This window comes from Sander lucioperca, chromosome 18, assembly GCF_008315115.2.
Source record: "Sander lucioperca isolate FBNREF2018 chromosome 18, SLUC_FBN_1.2, whole genome shotgun sequence".
NCBI classification, from domain to species: Eukaryota; Metazoa; Chordata; class Actinopteri; order Perciformes; family Percidae; genus Sander; species Sander lucioperca.
In genome coordinates this window covers 6,366,171-6,385,688 of record NC_050190.1, presented here as the reverse complement: position 1 = coordinate 6,385,688, position 19,518 = coordinate 6,366,171, and the positions used below count along the sequence as shown (strand labels likewise).

At 39.8% G+C, this 19,518-nt stretch overlaps 1 protein-coding gene across 2 annotated transcripts in view; it reads left to right on the top strand.

The window, feature by feature from the left end:
* Positions 1-18,091, top strand: part of LOC116065762 (leucine-rich repeat and fibronectin type-III domain-containing protein 2) — a 149,072-nt gene extending 130,981 nt beyond the window's left edge. For both annotated transcript variants that reach the window (XM_031321381.2, XM_031321380.2), the window contains 2 exons: positions 9,340-10,736; positions 15,234-18,091. In XM_031321381.2, coding sequence (XP_031177241.1) covers positions 9,361-10,736; positions 15,234-16,224 — 2,367 coding nt within the window. In that variant the 5' untranslated portion in view covers positions 9,340-9,360 and the 3' untranslated portion in view covers positions 16,225-18,091. The remainder of the gene's footprint in view (positions 1-9,339; positions 10,737-15,233) is intronic.
* Positions 18,092-19,518: the final 1,427 nt, after the last annotated feature.

The following is a 19,518-nucleotide window of genomic DNA, read 5'->3' as shown; positions in this document are numbered from 1 at the left end:
AAAACTGAACTCTTTCGTTTGCTTGCTTAATAGACTGTGTATATGCGTGCATGGGAACGGCTATTGTTTGTACTATGAAATAGAATACCGCAGGTGCCATTGGTCTACAGTACAGCATGCTATTTTCACATTAATGCTTGTACTCATGGATAGAAGATTTGTTCGTTCCAAGAGAAGAATAAGCTATCAGAATGACCGTCCTCCCCCTCAGGGCCTACAGTTCTTATAGTACATTTGGATTTTTTTTGTCTAACAGATGGGAACACAGCTGTGCAGTCATGTTCCTGTGAAGGTTAACCTTGTACAACAAACTCGTACTTGCAAAACACACCTTGTTTTTGGCAAACTCTTTGCCATGCCTGCCTGTCATTGTCTTTTTCTTACTTGCGGTAGGTTCCAAAGCATCCTCATCCCCAGATGATAAAATAGGGCAGTACACATAGGATTTATGTCGGTGTTTTTCTGATCTGCCACCTCTAAGCTTTGGCAACTTAAAGGTGCCCTGCCACACAAAACCGTTTTTACTTGTATTTTTTTTAAATATGTTAGGTCCATATGTGTTTGTGTTATGTCGTGAATGTGAAAATGAGCAGTTACCTCCTCTGTCAGCTCTAGCTACTGAAAAGAAATAAGCAGAGAAATCAGGCCAATTACAAAAGCTGGTCAGTCTGACGTGGTGTTGCCTGAGCTCATTACTATTCATGAGCTCAACCAGTTGCGCTGGGTAAAGGATGCTGATAGCCAGGCTCTCATTGGCTAGCTGTTAGCCAATCAGAGTCAAGCAGCTTAGCTCGTTGAATATTAATGAGAACTGGCACAAATCGAGCTGAGTCTTCCTGCAGGCTTTCTATACCACGCTAGAATGGCTTGAAACAAGGTAACCAAGGCATTTTTTCCATAATAAATGTTACAGAGTCCATGGTAGAACTTCAGACATTACCACAAAGTAATGAAATACGTGTGGCAGGGCACCTTTAATCTACTGAAAAAAAACTTGGTTATGGTTAGAAATAGGTTGTGGTCATTGTTTAAAGCTACTACTTGGTTAAGGTTAGGGACACATTGTGGTCATGGTTTTAAAAAAGTCTGCGGCCTCTCATGTCACACGCAGTTTGTAGAAGCATGATAGTCTATATCGACGACGTATACTCAACATTTTCTGGGGGTTGTTCCGGTGCCGACGGAGGCAGCTATGTTGTGAAGCTAATCTACACATTCCCATTAACGGTTTTGTGTGGTATCCTACGAAAACGTATGCACAATATTACTAAGTATTACTACTCATCTGGACGTTCTGCATTTGGTGGAAATCCCCAGTTAGGCAGCAAAATGACAAGTTGAAGAAAAAAAAATTGTCAAATCAGTTTTTTCTGTTTGAAAGTAAGAATTTTGTCACAGTCGGCAGGAGAAGAAACTCCACACAAAAAATCCACTAGGCTATTTTGACAATGGATATAAGTTTAGTTTTGAAAGGATCAACCATATCCAGGTGGATTAGCATAACTGATTAAAGGCTGATAACTGGGGAATAAAAAAGAAGTTCCCGGGGAAGCTCTACAATGGACACAGTGTGCACGATGTCTTTTCTTTTTTTATTATATTTCATTTTCATCAGACAAAAAAGTGACATATACACAAACAGAAACATACATTCACACAACCCACATTAAAAACAAAAACAATCAGAACAAAAAATAAAAAAACAACCATTGCCAGACTAGACAGAGATACTGTAGGTACAATGTTTCCGCCAATAACGTAAAAAGAAAACAAAAGCACATGGCTCAGAATAGCAACACTCGGTGTCATGCAATTAGGACGCAAATGGGAGTAAAGGTGTCTAATAATTGGGCCCCAGGTACACTCAAATTGGTTGGAAAACAGCTGTATCCTCGGTTGTCGGCTGCGCAGCAGGATCAGCCATGTGTTTCTCGTCAGGTGCAGTCATGTTTGCTCAGTTCTTTTTAAATCTGATTAGCTTTACCAGATCTGGGAGCCCCCGAACATCAGCAATCTTAGTGTGATTAAATGTATTAATTAGAGTTATCGTGAGCAAAGGCTACCTCACACATAGCTGGTCCATACACCACCAGAAGTCCAATCCCTCACTAGTGCCCGCTGTCTCTTTGAAAAATTTTACTCATCAGACTGCTGGACATTTCACTTTAAAGACCTCAGGGGCCCCATAAAAGAAGCACACATACACAATGATCCCTTCCTGGATCTCAGCCCACTCAGCGCCAGCCGTGTCCAGTGCTGCTTTGATCTTGATCTTGGCTTGACTGCACTGCTGGATGATTGTCTGGGCGGTAAGCTACTCCGCTTGTAGTAGTATGTTTTTTAACAATGAGAACGGTGGCACATTTAACATCAAAATTCGTAGTATTTTTTTAAACTGTGGGTCTCAGAGTTCAGACAGTTAGCAAACAACAGTGGGCTGTTTATTGCATCGATTTTTGACGGCTGTAATGAAATACATTTGTGTCAATTGTAGCTAGATAGCTAACACATGCTAACGTTTCAGCTAAAGGATAAGGACTAACCCATGAGATGGAAAAATATAACGCTGTTGGGGTCTCAGTTTGGCTGGAGTTGCTGGAGATGTAAACTTCCCCAAATACAATGAAGAGCAGGATAGATCAGTTAACGTGAGCCTAAACTCTCATATTTCAGGGGCCTCACACCCATGCCAATGACCAGGCTGTGAAAAGTATAGTCCTGCACAGAATTAGCTGTATAACAACACAAAATAATATATCGATGTGCCCCTCAGCCTTAGAAATTACTCTACGTTGGCGTTACTGTAGCCTGCGCTATTTAGACGAACATGCTAATGTTTGAAGCTATGTTACAAATAACTTAAGCAGTAGGCCTATGCATTAAATGCCACACATGAAATGAAAAGCCAAGTAACCTTACTGTATTTTCCACAGAGGAGATGGAGGCAGGCACAATACCTAAAGAAGCCAGAGGGTCACATTTACCAAATAGGTTGATAATGAACTTCACAGTTTTATATGTCATTACTAACTGTATATAATGTGTGCTTGTTGGTATTTCTGCAGCATCTGTGTCCCTTACATTGAATTGTAGATGGTGTCGCAGGCTTTGTAAAGGCCACGAGTGAATGGATGTGGACCTTAACCATCATCCGTGGTTCGCATCTCTTCCTGACTGCACCTCTTCTATCCCCGAAAGGTCACCTCTGCCTGGCTTTCACAGAAGCAACCACATTACTCCCCACATACGACACACGCTTAAATGGGAAACTGTTGCGGGATTAGAAATTATACTGAAGTTTTCAACTGCTTCCAGCCAGCACTATGTGCTTTTCTGCACATTTGTATATTTTCCCCAGTTTTTTAAAATGCTTACCCACCACAGTTGTCTCCTTTCAGGGGAAAGGAAGATCCAAAGAAAATAAAAAAAGGCAGCTTCTATGGGTTTGCAGTTGCTGTTTCTAAATGCTGTCCATTAAAATGAAACCATGAGAGAAACTGTCCGTCATCACTGACAGCTCTCACCATGACGCCTTGTGGGGATTAGCTCCAGAGCGCTGAGAGGGTCAGAACAGTATGCATCAAGTCTGCAATTATTTGGGTAAAATAAACACCTTTTTCCACAGTTTCACAGTTTTCTGCAGAGATGATTGAAGTCTCAAATAATGGGCTGCTCAGAAACGTCGACAGCTGTCGATTTGTGGTATGAATTAAAAATGGCAATTTACATTTCTTCTGTCTTTACTTTTGACTTGCTCACTTCTTTGGTTAAAATTGCAATTACCAGAGAGAAGAGATTTAGATTATTTTGTACCGACTGCAACTTTACAGTTACGACCAGTGGTGGAAAAAGTATTCAGATCCTTTACTTACCACACTGTAGAAGTCCTGCATTGAAAATGTTACTTAAGTAAAAGTATGTAAGTATCATCAGGAAAATGTACCTTAAAGTAAAAAACTATTGTCCAGATCCTATTATCCTATACTACATTCTATTGTATGTACTCAATGCATGTGCAAATGTGTTTAATGGTCTAATAATTTCAGCTTGACTTGTAGGCCTATATATTGTTGGGTATTTTAGTTTATAATAAAACATTGTATTTTAAAAACAACGTGTTTAGTTTGCAAAAATCTTAATTTGTAAAGTAACTAGTAACTAAAGCTGTCAGATCAATGTAGTGGAGTAAAAAGTACAATATTTCTCTCTGAGATGTAGTGGAGTAGAAGTAGAAAGTGGCATGAAAAGAAAACACTCAAGTAAAGTACAAGTACCTCAAATTTCTACTTAAGTGCAGTACTTGAGTAAATGTACTTAGTTACATTCCACCACTGGTAACGACCATCAGTACTGTAATTTGATCGTTGTAATATCTGTGCGTTGTTAGCCGTTACTTATTTGGCATCCCATCTGTGATTTGAGCCCTCCTTACCTTACTCTGTACATCAGTCAGTGTTGTGATTTGAATCACCGTGTAATGAACGGAGTGCTGAGGTTACAGGACTACTCATTGCTCTGAGTTTTCATAATCCCAATAAGCTATCTAGCCAAGCTTGCTAGCATGTTGTAAAGGGGCAGACCTACTTATATATACACATAGATACCACATTGGCCGCTGCAATATTTCAACACAGCCGCCATATTGGGTCAGACAAGCAGTTATTCCTAATGTACGTATGTCTAATGAGGCAGGAGCTCTAACCACAATTAAAATCATAATTTCTCCCAGAATTGTCAACCGATTTTCAAGGGGTTTGGTTTGTTACAAATGACAGACATGTATTTTTGGTACAGGATATTTGGTGCAGGTTTTCATACCAAAATACCTTATATTTTGTAGACGCAGTAATAGTAACAGTGATAGTTCTATAATATAATATTTAAAATGAACCTCCTCTTCGTAATTGGTTTCAAAGATAGTTTTATTTTATTTTTTCTTACTGCATGTGTATGGCTACAATGATGTCATTTTGTGTATAATTTTGAAAACAAACGCTAATTTACATTTTAAGTCACACATTATGTACAAAAATAGTGTATCGGCATGATTGTGATGATTTGCAGTGTAATAGTTATACACATTTAATGTGTATGATGTGTACAATACACATTCATATAGATATATGTATACATAACTGTATATTTATGACATTCTGATAGACAATGTTACTGTTTTGTACAAGTGAAAAACATGACTTGCATGTTTATACAACAGAGATGAACACGTCTAGCTTTAGTCTCATATAAATGTTTTAAAAAAAGTTTTTCCTGTGAAGAAAATCGGGCAGGAGCTTGGCATTCTTATAGCAGCCTGGACACGGAAACAACAAATGCTTATTTAGGTTACATGTAAGAAAAAAACATACAGTGTATTGGTAGGGTTGTACAGAGTTGCAGTGTACAATACACATTATGATAAACAAATACTTTGTTTAATGTAGACTATAGTAAGATGTTACAGTTTTGTACAAGTGAAAATAAATGACTTAGGGCTGCATGTTTATACAAGAGAGATGAACAATACAAATTTAGCTTTAATATCATAAAAATGTATAAAAACGTTTTGGGAAAACGACAATTATTTAGGGCTGTGTATCGGCAAGAATCTGGCAATACGATACGTATCACGATACATGGGTCACGATTCAACACATTGCAATATATTTCGATACTGTGCGTAAGGCACACATATATATATATTGGGATTTTTTTAAAGTATAATTTTAGAAAAATTTATATTTAAAAAGTCAAAGAAATTTACTTTAGGTAAACAATTCAGTACACAGAAAATCAAACTGCCAGTTTGGGATTGTGGTTTACAGGTTCTTAGTGAGCTAATTTTTATATGCTAAAGTAGGCCAAAGTTTAGCCATAGCTACATTGTTAGCTTCTAGCAAAAAGTCAGGCACTGCTAGGCACGGTTAGGCAAGGACACTAGTGGTGCGTCTCAGCATAGCCATCTAGCGGTAGGGGGTTTAAACACAACATAAATGTGAACCACTGTCTTACATGAATATTTTTGCACGTAAACAAAAAAAAATTATATTGCGTTTTTGAAAATTGATCTAGTATTGCTAAATAAAATATCGCGATACTCAAGTGTATCGATTTTTTCTTGCACCCTTACAATCATGGCCCCTAACTACTTCGTACCTTTGAGAATACTGACTTCAACAGACACATAAACATGCTAGTGCTAACTAAATTGCAGGTGGCACAATATGCTGCTGCTATTTAGTAAAATCTTTGCAATATATAAATGAATATAATGATAGGTCTAGTGACATTTAACTTACTTAAGAAAAAAACACCTCTTTGAGCGATGAAGTGGAGTGCCATCATTCATTGCCAACTTAGTCAAGTAAAGCCGGGCTTCAGTCATAAACTCTGTTGTTTCTTTTCAGTTGAGGAAACCAATTGGGGGCTTAAAGCCTTATATTCCTTAATGTTAACAATGAAATTATACATGCACTGTAAAACAACTGCAAACCCCATTTCGTTATACATGACATTTACACAATACTAAAAAAGTAGAAGTACTGATGAAACTCAACTGTTGGAGAACAGTCCTTGGACCGTGGATACCCATGGTCCTCAAGCATGTGCAGGGTCTTTCCCACTGACTGGCTCAATGTCTTTGCTGCCAGGGACAACTTCATCCTCTGAGAGCTGAAGTGTTAGGGCTTTCTTGTGATCCTGTTGGCAGCATACAGACCCTTCATCTTCCTGTACATCATTTAGCTCTGATATGTAGCTCCATCTCACTATTCCAGAAGGACTGATGAAGGGACTGTATGCATTTTATATGTTCCTAGCCAGTTTCAACATGTGACATGGGTCCGTCATCATAAACACTTTTTCCCCTGTAGATGGGTGGGTAAAGTATGTCTTGAGAGGCTCCATAAAATTCAGCTTGAGCTGGCATTAAAGCATAGCGCACATGCGGATGTTGGATAAATGCCCATCCATTGTAACACAAGGTACTTTAATACCTCTCTCATGTAGTGGCTTAAAGGCATGCTGCAACAAAACCTTTTGGGTGTCTGGTCAATGTCTTAATAAAGAAGTAGGCAAAGGGTGTCTACCAGTGGCCTCGCAGTCCAACAACCAAAAACAAAAAGGCTTTACTTGCCATGCTGGTCTCATCAATGCCGTCTCCAAGATCCACAAAGCCACTTGTCATTATTTATGTGTGAGTCATATGGAACTTGCCCCCTGATGGCCATGTCATGTACCATGAGACACATTTGACTGAATCTTGGTGGATCTTTATTTTTTTTTTGTTGTAGCGAATCTAAAAATGATGTCTTTAAACCAAGCTTGGCATCCACAGTCTGCAACTTCCTGTTTCAGGTAAAACAATAGATAGTGCGTAAACACTGCAACACATACTGACACATCACCTGTTATATTTACTTTTGACGAGGGTGAATCCTCTAGCAGGGATTTCACTGTCTCCTTTCTCGATCCTTGATAGATATATAGTAGATATAGTCTTTGACAGGTCAGGCTCAAATAACATAAAATACATATAAGAACATAAAGATACATCTAGAAACAGTGTAATTTTTAATTTCCGTTGCAATTCATCCATCTTCTCCTGAGCCTCAGTTGAATTTTCTTTCACTTTAACGGGGTCAAGGGAATAGCAGTCTCGCATTTCCAGACTTATCTCCATAGCGCTGCGGATGAAGGTCTGTCATACAACAAGTACCTGTTGTATAACTTGTTTGCTTACTTACATATTTGTCACCTATTCCTTTTTTCTTTTTAGTTAGCTTCCCTTTTAGTTTTGTATTTATTTATAATAATTCTGTATGGCATTTTTATGGTATTAAAATGCTAAATAGTGGCAGAGTACTGTCGAATGCCTAATAGCATTTGATCCCACCGTAAATGTGGCTCATTTTTATGGACATACTGTTTGTGAAAATGTCATTTCCTTCACTGTTATTTATTAATTTATTCAGTTTTAATGATTATTGCAGAGTCTCCATGAATCACTTCCTTCTTTTCCTGCCTGCCATTTCATTCTAATTATCTCTGTGTAACACAAAGTCCAGATGTAGTGGCACTTCATGATATTATTACAAACTGGTATTGAGAAGGAGAGGGGTTATAGATATTTCTCCTTGTACTGTAATTATGAGTTATTGAAAAGTTAAGTCTAAAGATGAAGGGGTGTTACAAAGTAGTTGAAGGTAAGTAGCCCCCATGCTGCGACTAGCATCTTACACACTTAGGAATAATGATGAATTATAGCACAAACATGTAGTGAACATAAAAACATTACAACCGTCCCTCCCCATGGTTCTAGTAAGAACCACGCAGACTAGTCAGAGTTTTACATTAATAAATGTTGCTAGTGTAAAATAAAAAAAGATTGAAATTGATTTTTAGATTATAGGTGTATTAGGAATTCATGATACAAATGTCTGGGGAAATTAAAAGTTTGTTGGATGAAGCCAAGTGTGGCCATCTATTCGGAGGAGTCAGCCAGGTGTGAGGTTCTGTTAAGATGTTCATAGAGGCGTGCCTATTTCATCAACCAAGTCTGACGAGTCTAAAACCTGCAGCTTGTGGATTTTTTTTTTCTCCAAACTGTTATCTTTTACCAACATGGTACAGAAATGATGGGGAAATAAAACAAACACAAAAGGATACAGACATACAGAGAGATACAGAAAAAGGAAGACAATGTCATCCATTGCTTACTGCATATACATGCATGTGCCTCACTTGATCTACTTTCCACTGCATTCATAACAGCATATCTGTAATGACAGCTTATAAGTATTTGCGTCATTAAAATAGCTTCTTAGCTGTTTAATCCAAGGCTTCATTCAGAGAATCCTCATGTGATTTCCCACACCTTCTTTGCATTGTAAAATACATGAAGAGAAGAGAATATTAATGTGAAAAATTCTTAAGGACAATAAACAGACCAGCTCATCAAGTAAGCAATTTTTGCGCCATGGACTCCCTTTTATCTGACCTGTATCAATAGTGGTAGTACTACTACTACTACTACCACTACCACTAACACACACACACACACACACACACACACACACACACACAAACATCTGCAGCTGTGTTTATGTTTTATAGGAGGGATGAGTGAATATTTCTCTGGATGTGAGGATTATCTTTATCTATTTTGATGTTTGGAATTTTATTGTTGTATTATAATGAACTTAAACATCAAACACTAAAATCATCATGCAGCTCAAGGCAACCAAATTTTGTTTGACGTAGGCAACAAAAATGGTAATCCTGTATCTCAGCTGATCATTTTCTCAAATTCAAACTAATCCTTGTTTTCTTTGTTTTTTGTAGGTCCCCTTTGTATGAACTAACATGGACAAAGTGGTCATCAGTCTCCTGCTTCTGGGAACCGCAGTTACGATGGTCCATGCATGTCCCAAATACTGTGTCTGCCAGAACCTCTCTGAGTCTCTGGGGACTCTGTGCCCCTCCAAAGGCCTGCTCTTCGTCCCACTGGACATCGACCGGCGAACTGTGGAGCTCCGGCTGGGCGGCAACTTCATCCTGAAGGTCACCACTCAGGACTTTGCCAACATGTCAGGTCTGGTTGATCTCACCTTGTCCCGCAACACCATCAGCACTATCCAGCCTTTCTCTTTCATCGACCTGGAGACCCTGAGATCCCTGCACCTTGACAGTAACCGGTTGACTGAGCTGGGACCGGATGACCTCCGAGGGCTGGTCAATCTGCAGCACCTGATCCTCAACAACAATCAGCTGAGTCAGATCTCCAACACAGCCTTTGACGACGTGTTAGTGACACTGGAGGATCTGGATTTGTCGTATAACAACTTGCGCAGTGTGCCTTGGGAAGCCATCCGCAAGATGGTCAACCTCCATCAGATGAGTCTGGATCATAACCTCATCTCTTTCATTTCCGAGGGGACTTTCCTAGATCTAGATAAACTGGCCCGCTTGGACCTCACCTCCAACCGTCTCCAGAAGCTCCCTCCGGACCCCATCTTTGCGCGCTCGCAGAGCAACGTAGTGATGAGCACTCCTTATGCACCTCCACTTTCTCTAAGCTTTGGTGGAAACCCATTGCACTGCAACTGTGAAGTGCTTTGGCTTCGAAGGCTGGAGCGGGAGGATGATATGGAAACATGTGCTTCTCCTGCTAGTCTAAAGGGGCGCTACTTTTGGTCTGTTCGTGAGGAAGAGTTTGTTTGTGAGCCCCCTCTGATCACACAGCATACACACAAGTTACTAGTGCTGGAAGGTCAAACGGCTAGCCTACGCTGCAAAGCAGTCGGGGATCCAATGCCAACTGTGCATTGGGTTGCTCCTGATGACCGTTTAATCAGCAACTCCTCCCGAGCAACGGTATACGAAAATGGCACCCTGGACATTATGATCACCACATCCAAGGATTACGGGATATTTACTTGCATAGCTGCCAATGCTGCTGGGGAATCTACAGCCTCTATTGAACTGTCAATCATTCAACTCCCCCATCTGAGTAATGGTACGAACCGTACCACACAGTCAAAGTCGGGGCTTTCGGACATAACTAGCTCTACCAAGACCAGTAAAGGGGAGCCTAAACCTCTACCAGAGAAGGTGGTGTCAGTATCAGAAGTGACTGCCATCTCTGCTCTGGTCAAGTGGACTGTTAGCAAATCAACTCCAAAGGTCAAAATGTATCAGCTTCAGTACAATTGTTCTGAAGATGAAGTCCTCATTTACAGGTAAGTAGGATGAATGAAACTCAATTATATCCAAGTAAGAGCTGAGACCTTTCTGGTCAAAGTGGTAAATTAAGCCAGAGGTATAATCTTTAGAACTTGCACTAGCTGCTCAGCTTTTTCAGTCAGTTGCTAATTGTTTGCTGGCTAAGTACTTGGGACAGTCAATTTCTTTGAAGTGTTACTCAGAGATCAGCATTCATTTTTCTTAATCCTTCTTGAGATTTTTCTTTTTTCTTTCACATTGACAATTTCTTTCCCCAATAAAATGAACAGTGAGTGCACATTTTTAAGAATAGTGAAACCCAAAGTGAAATCCTTGCCCTGAACCATTAATTAGAAATCCAAGAAGAAAAAGGATTACAGACCCTCGTTTTAGTGTATCCTTTCTAAGCTGCTCAAGTCCATAAGGTTTAAGCTTGGGGACTGCAGCTGGAGCTCTATTGGCTCTGTGAAATCAATTTCCTATGTCAGATGAGACAGTGAAAATAGTGACATTCAACCAAGATAATTGAGCCAGAAATATAGAAAAGAGCATCGCTGTTTATCATTAAATTCATTTTGGGGAAGGCCAAATATGTTGTTCTTTGCTGAGAGAACAAACAAATATAATTGTTACAAGAGTCTGAATATTAATCATATGTATCTATATGATTCACATCTGATAGCTCTTAGACATTTTCCCGTCTTTGACAATGACTACCCTTAGTATGCTATAAATGGTATTTAATGCATCAGAATAGTGTGGAAATTGGCCTGTTGTGGATAGCAGTTACAGCAATTTTGTGCAAGCTTCATGCTTCCTCCAACACTGACAATTGATGGTGAATCCCTTTAGCAATAACTCATCCAATATCTTATTCTGTTCCAAGGCCCTACACAATTTACCTGTACTGTGCATTCCAGCAAGAGCGGTTTAATGAAAAGATAATTGACAGAATGAGAGAAGTCTGATTATTAGCTAAGAATATAATATTAGAACTGTACACAATATTGAAGAAAGATATTACTTTCTGTTCAAACACTGTCAATGCAACTCACCATCCCTGCGAATTCAATAAGGTGTTTATCTGATTTCCTTGTTTGCACACAGCTTGCTGTGCCAGATTGCCATGCCATAAAAAAAGACCAATATGAATTTCCAGTATCTTTTTTTTCCCGGTGATGGAAACGTCAGATGACTGATCTGAAATTTTTGTAAATGGCATTCATAAATTTTATCTAATGTCAACAAAATTGCAAACAAAACACTGGTGTATACTTTATAAACTGTACTTTCTCACCTATTCATTGATTTGCAGCAGCTAAATTATGTCCCTGAAAAGGGATAATTTTGATGGCAGTCCTGATGTTGTTGTTAGTCAAGAGTCATTATTTTACACTTCCAAATTGTACAGTATGTGATTTGATGCTTTAAAATGCTTTCTAAGTCATATTCGGTACACACAATGTGTTATTTATATACAGGAGAAAATTATCAAAAGCAATAGATTCATGAACTCTTATGTAAAAATTGCTGTGCAGTCCTTTTTTGCATTTCAAAAGACAAATTAGGAGCTGGAAGGAAACGATAACTACACAGATAGGCCAACTACTGTTTTTGAAATTATTTTGGTACGACTTCATTGCTCGCACATACATATCTACTTCTCTCCTCTGGTTGGCTGACAGTTTCCCAGGGCACTACTCGAGCAATGGCATGATTAAAAATCAATCGGAGCGACGTGGGGGAGGAGAAATATGCATGAGTTCTCTCAAACATGTGAGCCAACGCAGCTTCTTCCTAGTTATGGAAAAAGGCAATTATGAATAATGGACTGCAGCCCCAATGGTGTCTGGGCTCTCTGGTGAAGGCGATTCAGCGGGTTCAAAGATATGGATGAATATACTATGAGAAAACAGCAAGCCAACAATGGATTGATGACTGAGAAATCTATTTGTAGATAACTACACATATGGTAAAGAGTCTTCAAGGGCCATTGTCTACCCACAGTTACAGTATTCAGCAGCCCTTGATTGTTACGCCATGTTTTATAGCAGCAGCTATCAGATATATCCCTATCAGATGAGCTCAGGTACCCCTTCACGTTTGCTACATGCCATTTCCCCTCTCTCTCCCTTTTCACATCTTCAGCTGTCCTATATAATAAAGGGCTAAAATGCCCAAAAATAATATTAAAAAAAATAGTGGATATTGATACAATTTCTTTATCATACAAGACATAGTGATCTTAACATTGTTGTTGCTTAGGCTGGGTCTCTTGTTTTAAGAAGTTGTGGTCAAGTTTGCAGTCCTACTACTACCACTTAACATACGCTGAATGTTCAACCATTTATTTATTAGCTTTAGCTTCCTATTTCAACTTCTATTATCTTCCCTGCCTGGCAATTACAGGTATCCCTGGTTGGGAATCACTGATATACAGTATTTAGTGGATTACTGTTCAGTAAAGATTTAGCATGTCCAAGTGATGCATACACAACCCTCTTGCAAGAAAAAAATGTTTGTACTGGACTAGGCTTGTGCCAGTTGGCCATCAGATCATATATCGACGATTGAAGGGATGATTGTTTTTGTCCTAGGCCGATATTAAAGCAAACTTACTATCAGATCTAAAATGTTATGAAAAATAATGTCTAGAACCTGGTGGAGTAGCAATTACGCCCACTAAGCCCCATTAATCAGCACAAGTGATGAGTGAATTTTAAATCCTTAATGTTATTTACAAAACAGTTTGCAGTCTCTTTTCCATATATCTGACACCTGATGGGCTATGCTTCTTTCGGACAGTCACCCAGGTCTCCCTGGCATCCCGGCTGCTGCCAGGGGACGGGAGCTACATTAGCTCAGTCCGCACTGACTACTGGCAGCTAAGTTACAGCAGCCATCGTTAACAATCAACATTCACTGGTTCGGAGCCTCGTCGTCAACACTGCAAATACTAAACTACAGTTATTACATGTAAAATGATCACTATAGGAGGCATAGGAATAGCTAAACATTTGACACGCCGATCAACAGAGAGCAGGAGCGTGAGGGAGAAGCCATTGTTAACTGCTAAGTTAAAGTAGCTAACAGAACTAAATAGTGTGTAAACAACTGTGGGCAAAAGTCGCTTAAAGAAGGAGAGAGCTATAAGTGCTTGAGTGAAATAATGTAGGTTTAAATGTAAAGCAGCTTATTAGCCGCTGTAATGAAGAATATGACAAAATGAACTGCTTCGAGCTACCAAAGCAAGAAGTTATCAGCGAAACAGAAGCATTGTCAACCGGAAATGACGCAAAAGCTCACCACTGCACGTCAGCATGCAGAGGCAGGACGTTTCATTAATTAAAGTGAAAGTTGTTCCACATATGCATATGTTATATATGTCCAATTATGTGTTAAATTTAGCCACTCTGTCAGACTGCCGATCAGATCACCTGTCAGCATTCTGGAGTAACCACGGTTGGACAATTTGAAAATCTAAGCGATCGCCCAAGCCTATACTGGACGATTCGGAAAAAAACAAGAATACGTTCAACGCTAACATTTTGAAAAAATATCTGCATTTTGCAACTACAATATGGTTAGGGAAATTTTTCAATTATGTGACAGGACAAAAGTTGGATGTGCTACACACTGATCCACCACACATTATTCCTGCTGTGGCACTGAACATTGGCAATGGACAAAAATAAATATTATTAAATTTGTCCAATATGTACGTAATGGAGTGTGTATACAGTATTTATGCAGGCGGTTGACTTAAGCTTAACCTATTCTGCTAGCAGTACATTCTGCTTGCAGTTAATGATGTCCAAATGAAGCTTCATGGATTAGTTGTATTTGTTGACCCAACTAGACGGCACTCTTGGTTTAATGAAAAATGCTCAAGGAATGGCAATTCAGAGTGCTTTTTAAATCTTACATGTATCATGGTATCATATGACAGCTCCAGTGTTGTGCACGTGTATGTCTCTGCAGTCTACATCGACGGATGACTTTGTTGGATGAAAGGTTCTATCACTGGCTGTCTACACAATGCAAAGGTTCTTACAGCATTTCATTGATTGGCGATACATCTTCGAGAAATTAACCTACTGCAGATGGACTTTTATTTCAGTCTCAAGCAATGCGGCTCAGTTAATTAGTCATATTTAAACATCTGGAATAATAACAGAGTAATTTGCAACAACTGAATGCTTGTTAAATGGATTGTACAAAAAATTACATTCAGCCAAAACAATATTTAAAAAGTGACCATTGAATACTTATCTCATTGCTATAGCTTCATGCATATCAAATGGTATGTACAGGGACCAATGAAGTAATCTTTCTGGATTACTTTGTGCATATAAATAGCTACTTGGCATGCTTCATGTTGGCAATTTCTTTGATCTGCCCTCGCATAACAGACTAAGCCAGTGTTGCTTCTAACACAGTTCTCGACCATTGTCTTGAACTCCCATAGTAAGAGGTCTGTATTCTTAATGCTGTATCTTTCTGTCTTTTGTCAGGATGATTCCAATGACTAACAGAGCCTTCATAGTCACAAATCTTGTCCCAGGGATGCAGTATGACCTGTGTGTCTTGGCCATCTGGGATGACACTGCCACCACCCTTACTGCCACCAACATCGTCGGCTGTGTCCAGTTCATTACCACGGAGGACTACCCGCAGTGCCAGTCTCTCCACAGTGGCTTCCTGGGTGGCACCATGATCCTGGTCATCGGTGGCATCATTGTGGCCACGCTGCTGGTGTTCATCATCATCCTCATGGTGCGGTATAAGGTGACCAGTGGCACCCAGACTAATAAATTACCCACTGTGAGCAACACGTACTCACAGACCAATGGCGGGTTGAACAGGTTCAACGGTGCCCCGCCACAGGTCAAATCCACAGTAGTGGTCATGAGTGAGGAAATGGTAGAGTTCAAGTGTGGATCCCTCCAGAGCAGTCTCTCTTCATCTTCATCCTCTTCTAACTCATTAGACAGCCAAACAGGAAGGGGGGCTGGCGACCGCTACAGCATGCAAGGCAGCGAATGCAGCACCTTGCCCAGCAGCAAGTTCAGGAGGCACAGGCATGGCCCCAAAGCACGGCCAAACCTGGACCACCTTTTAGGGGCCTTCACGTCACTGGAGCTGCGAGGGGTAGCGAGGGACCACCATGGGGCTTTGCCCCCCCCCACCACATCCAATGCTGTGATGACGGTGGCTATGTTACCCCCGTCTGATAAAGAACCCCTGCTCGGGCGAGCCGAGTCCACCACCATGCTGGGACGTCTATTAGGGGTGCCCCAGCAGGGTAAGCCCAAGAGGAGTCACTCGTTTGACATGGGTCATGTGGGGGCTGCACAGTGTCGCAGCAGCTACCCTCGCAGGATCAGTAACATCTGGACTAAGCGCAGTCTGTCTGTTAATGGAATGCTGCTGCAGTATGATGACAGTGAGGACGAGAAGCCCACTTTTGAGAGCTCTGAGTGGGTGATGGAAAGCACAGTTTGAGTGGGTCGAACTGTGAGGTTCATGGCCAATAAATCTATATCAGGAACTAAAGGAAAATTACATGAGTGTAGAGGCAGAGGGAATCTAACTTTGGGTATTGCATGAATTTCATCCATGTGAATACTGTCTAAGTAATTATTTGAAAAAAGACACTCAAATTAATAGATTCCTGGCCATCATCTCAAATATCTGACAGTGTCTAACTGTATTTGAAATATTGTTCCATTCTCAAAATGACACCGGATCTTGGATTTTGCAAAGGGACTAATTTCCCCATCTACAGGGCACGTGAGAGTGTCTCCGAGAGAAGGAGGGAAAAGAAAGATGAGAAATTCAAAGTGGATACACCTCTCTATCAAAAGAACTGAATGCCAAGATGATTTGCCTCGGCTGTGGTGAACTGGATGTGCATCACAATGTCTTGGACCCTCAGCATGAAATGGGACTACTGTAACAGTAGAGAGAAGGACCAGAAGCCAGGAGCGAATAGAAAATTAAAACAAAGTCATTTTTATTTTCATCTGGGTTTTTCTATCATTTTTACTATTTATTATTTTAGGTGATTCATCAACAGGTAGAGGCACAGCTCTTTAGGGGAGTTTAATGAAGGAATAATATACACACACACAAGCTTTCCCTTCACATACAGCCATTTCACATCACTTAGCCATACTTTCAGTCAAACTTTAAACAATCACAAACTGAAAATTTCAATCAATCACAAATTAAAAACTTATTTTCAAAAGTATGATATTATGCTCTAGATATCAGTAACACTGGACCTCAGGTGTTGTATTATATGAGGTTATTTGAGGATTGCAAACAGCTCAAAACACAAAGTTCTTCACTTGTTTTCAAATGCTTCAAAGCATTATTTAGTCTGCAGCCAATCAAATTGAGTATGTTTACAGCTCAGGCTGAATTCCTGCTGTTACAAAATGTCTTTTTGAATGCTTTGATATGCTCCCCATTGGCTAATGCTGGTGACAGTGGTCCCTGTAGGCTCAAAGGCCATTGATGTGAACAGAGTGTTTGCCTCAGGATACAGTATCAGATGCTATCAGCACATATTACAGTTGCCAGACGGGAATAGTCTTTGAAATCCATCAAGCCCATTTAATCATTTGCTTATCCCCGCAGCAGGATGTTTTACTCAACTCTAATTCCCTTTAGGTAAAGCAAACAGGAGAATACGACAATTACTCATTTAGCCAGGTTAAATGGCGGAATGAGTCCAAATGGACTTTTATTAGCTTGATAAAGGTAATTATGCTGCTCAGGAGAGGATGCTAAGTGGAGAAAATGGGAGAAAGATAACGTGTTAAGAGCCAAACAGCTGAAACGCCGGGAAATCTATATTACCAGGTTGCATGATACAGAACCTTTGTTGGTTAATGTATTATTTCAATTGATTTATTAAAGGAACCATCCATTTTGTATTGTCTTTAATATGGAGCTGTACATTGCAGTAAGATACTTTGAATTAGTGGCTATCCGGATTACTGCCTACGATCAACCGAGACATCCCTACACATTTTGATGCCTTTCTCAATATCTTGTGGATTTCTGCTTCATTTCAAGATGTCGGGTGGTCATCTTTTTTTTTATTGTTTTCATCCCTAGGTGTACCGTTCTGTATATTGGCATTTCTCTGTACAATAACTGGGTAAGAATGTAAATGGGGGGAGGGGTGGGGAGTGGGGGGGTAAATTGTGCAGTAGTACTTTTATTTTTATGTGAAGCAAACAGTGGAGAGGTGCTTTACTGTGGTGTACCAACTTGGTCATTGTTAGTTGGCACGCTGAAATCGGATTTAACATGATACTACATGTAAAATGCTGGCTGCTTTTAAAGGGTCAGTTCACCCCAAAAAAAAAAACATACATATTTTGTGACTTACCTCTAGTGGTATCTAGCCATGAAAGTACTCTTGGTTTTTATTTGCTCAGGTTTAAAGATATCCTTCGATGAGATGTCTAGCTCTAACACAGTTGGGGTGTGCAATATGACAATATATACTGTGAGACAATATTGTCAATTGTCAGAGATGTATACCACAGTAGTTATCTTGGAGGATAATTCAGTTTTATGTTAATAATTGAATATTGACTTATGGAGCAATTCGTTTAAGGAAATTCTTTTGGAATTCAACAACTTTTTATAAACTTAACTCTAAAAACTATGTCACTATTGTCCCAGTAAATAAGTGCCAAATTAGACATTATTTCCAGAATTTTTGAGTGTTTTCTGACAGAAACTGGTGGATAAAGGTGGATATCTCAAAACCTGGATAAATAAAACCAAACTTTCTGCATGAATAGATACCGCTAGAGATAAATGAGAAATGTTTTTGTCATGTGGGTGAACTGACCCTTTAACCAGTTCTCTCTACCTGTGACATCATGTAACGTCCTCTTCCACTCTGCTAACTGAGAATACAATTTAAGTGTGTACTTGACTCAACATAGTCCTGACTCTCACCTGAGGTTCTAGGACAAAAACAAGAAAAAAAGCTGTTTCTGTGTGAAAACATTTTGCTACAAAAGAATATAAAATATTGATTAATTCCTATGAACCAAACTGGCTCTTCTGCGTTTTCTTTCTTGCAACATATCACATAATTATGTCATGTGCCTTGGATTACATTACTAATCACATTTTTGGCCCTAATCCTTTAGAGCCTAAAGTGTTACCTAAACTGTTCCTACAGCACATTACAAAGTAGCTAATGGAGTGCCCTTTCTTTCTTGCTGTCTTTGTTTACAGGGGATGAGCCAAGGGTTTTCCTCCTTAGGTCCAGCTGCTGTAATCAGGCCAGTCGCTGCTGACTCAACCTCAGCGCTGCCCTTATTACAAATCACTGGTACATGCAGCTCCTGGCCAGAGCCCATAATAAGGCCTTAATTCATATAATCTGCCAGGAAAGGTGTTTACGGCAGCACCGAGTAAATATAATCTCCAAGAGGGCCAAGGGTTGCATTATAACACAGCGATATGCACCTGCTGAAGGCTTAGGAGGAACATGACTACATGTAGGATTGGGCATCAAGAACCGGTTGCAACTTGGAATCGTTTTTGTATTGGAATCGTTTGGAAAAATTTTGTTTCGAATCCGATCGCCGGTTCCAAATTTAACATGCGCAAGTTGGGGTTTTCGTAGCAGCCACCGTATTTCCTGGCTTGTTGTGTTGCAGCCATGGAGCACAGTAAGCGGCACTCTAGTGTGGCTTTAATAATTATTAAAAAGGCCCGGTAAAACGGTAAACCACCACTGAATCAAAATACAATCTTCCT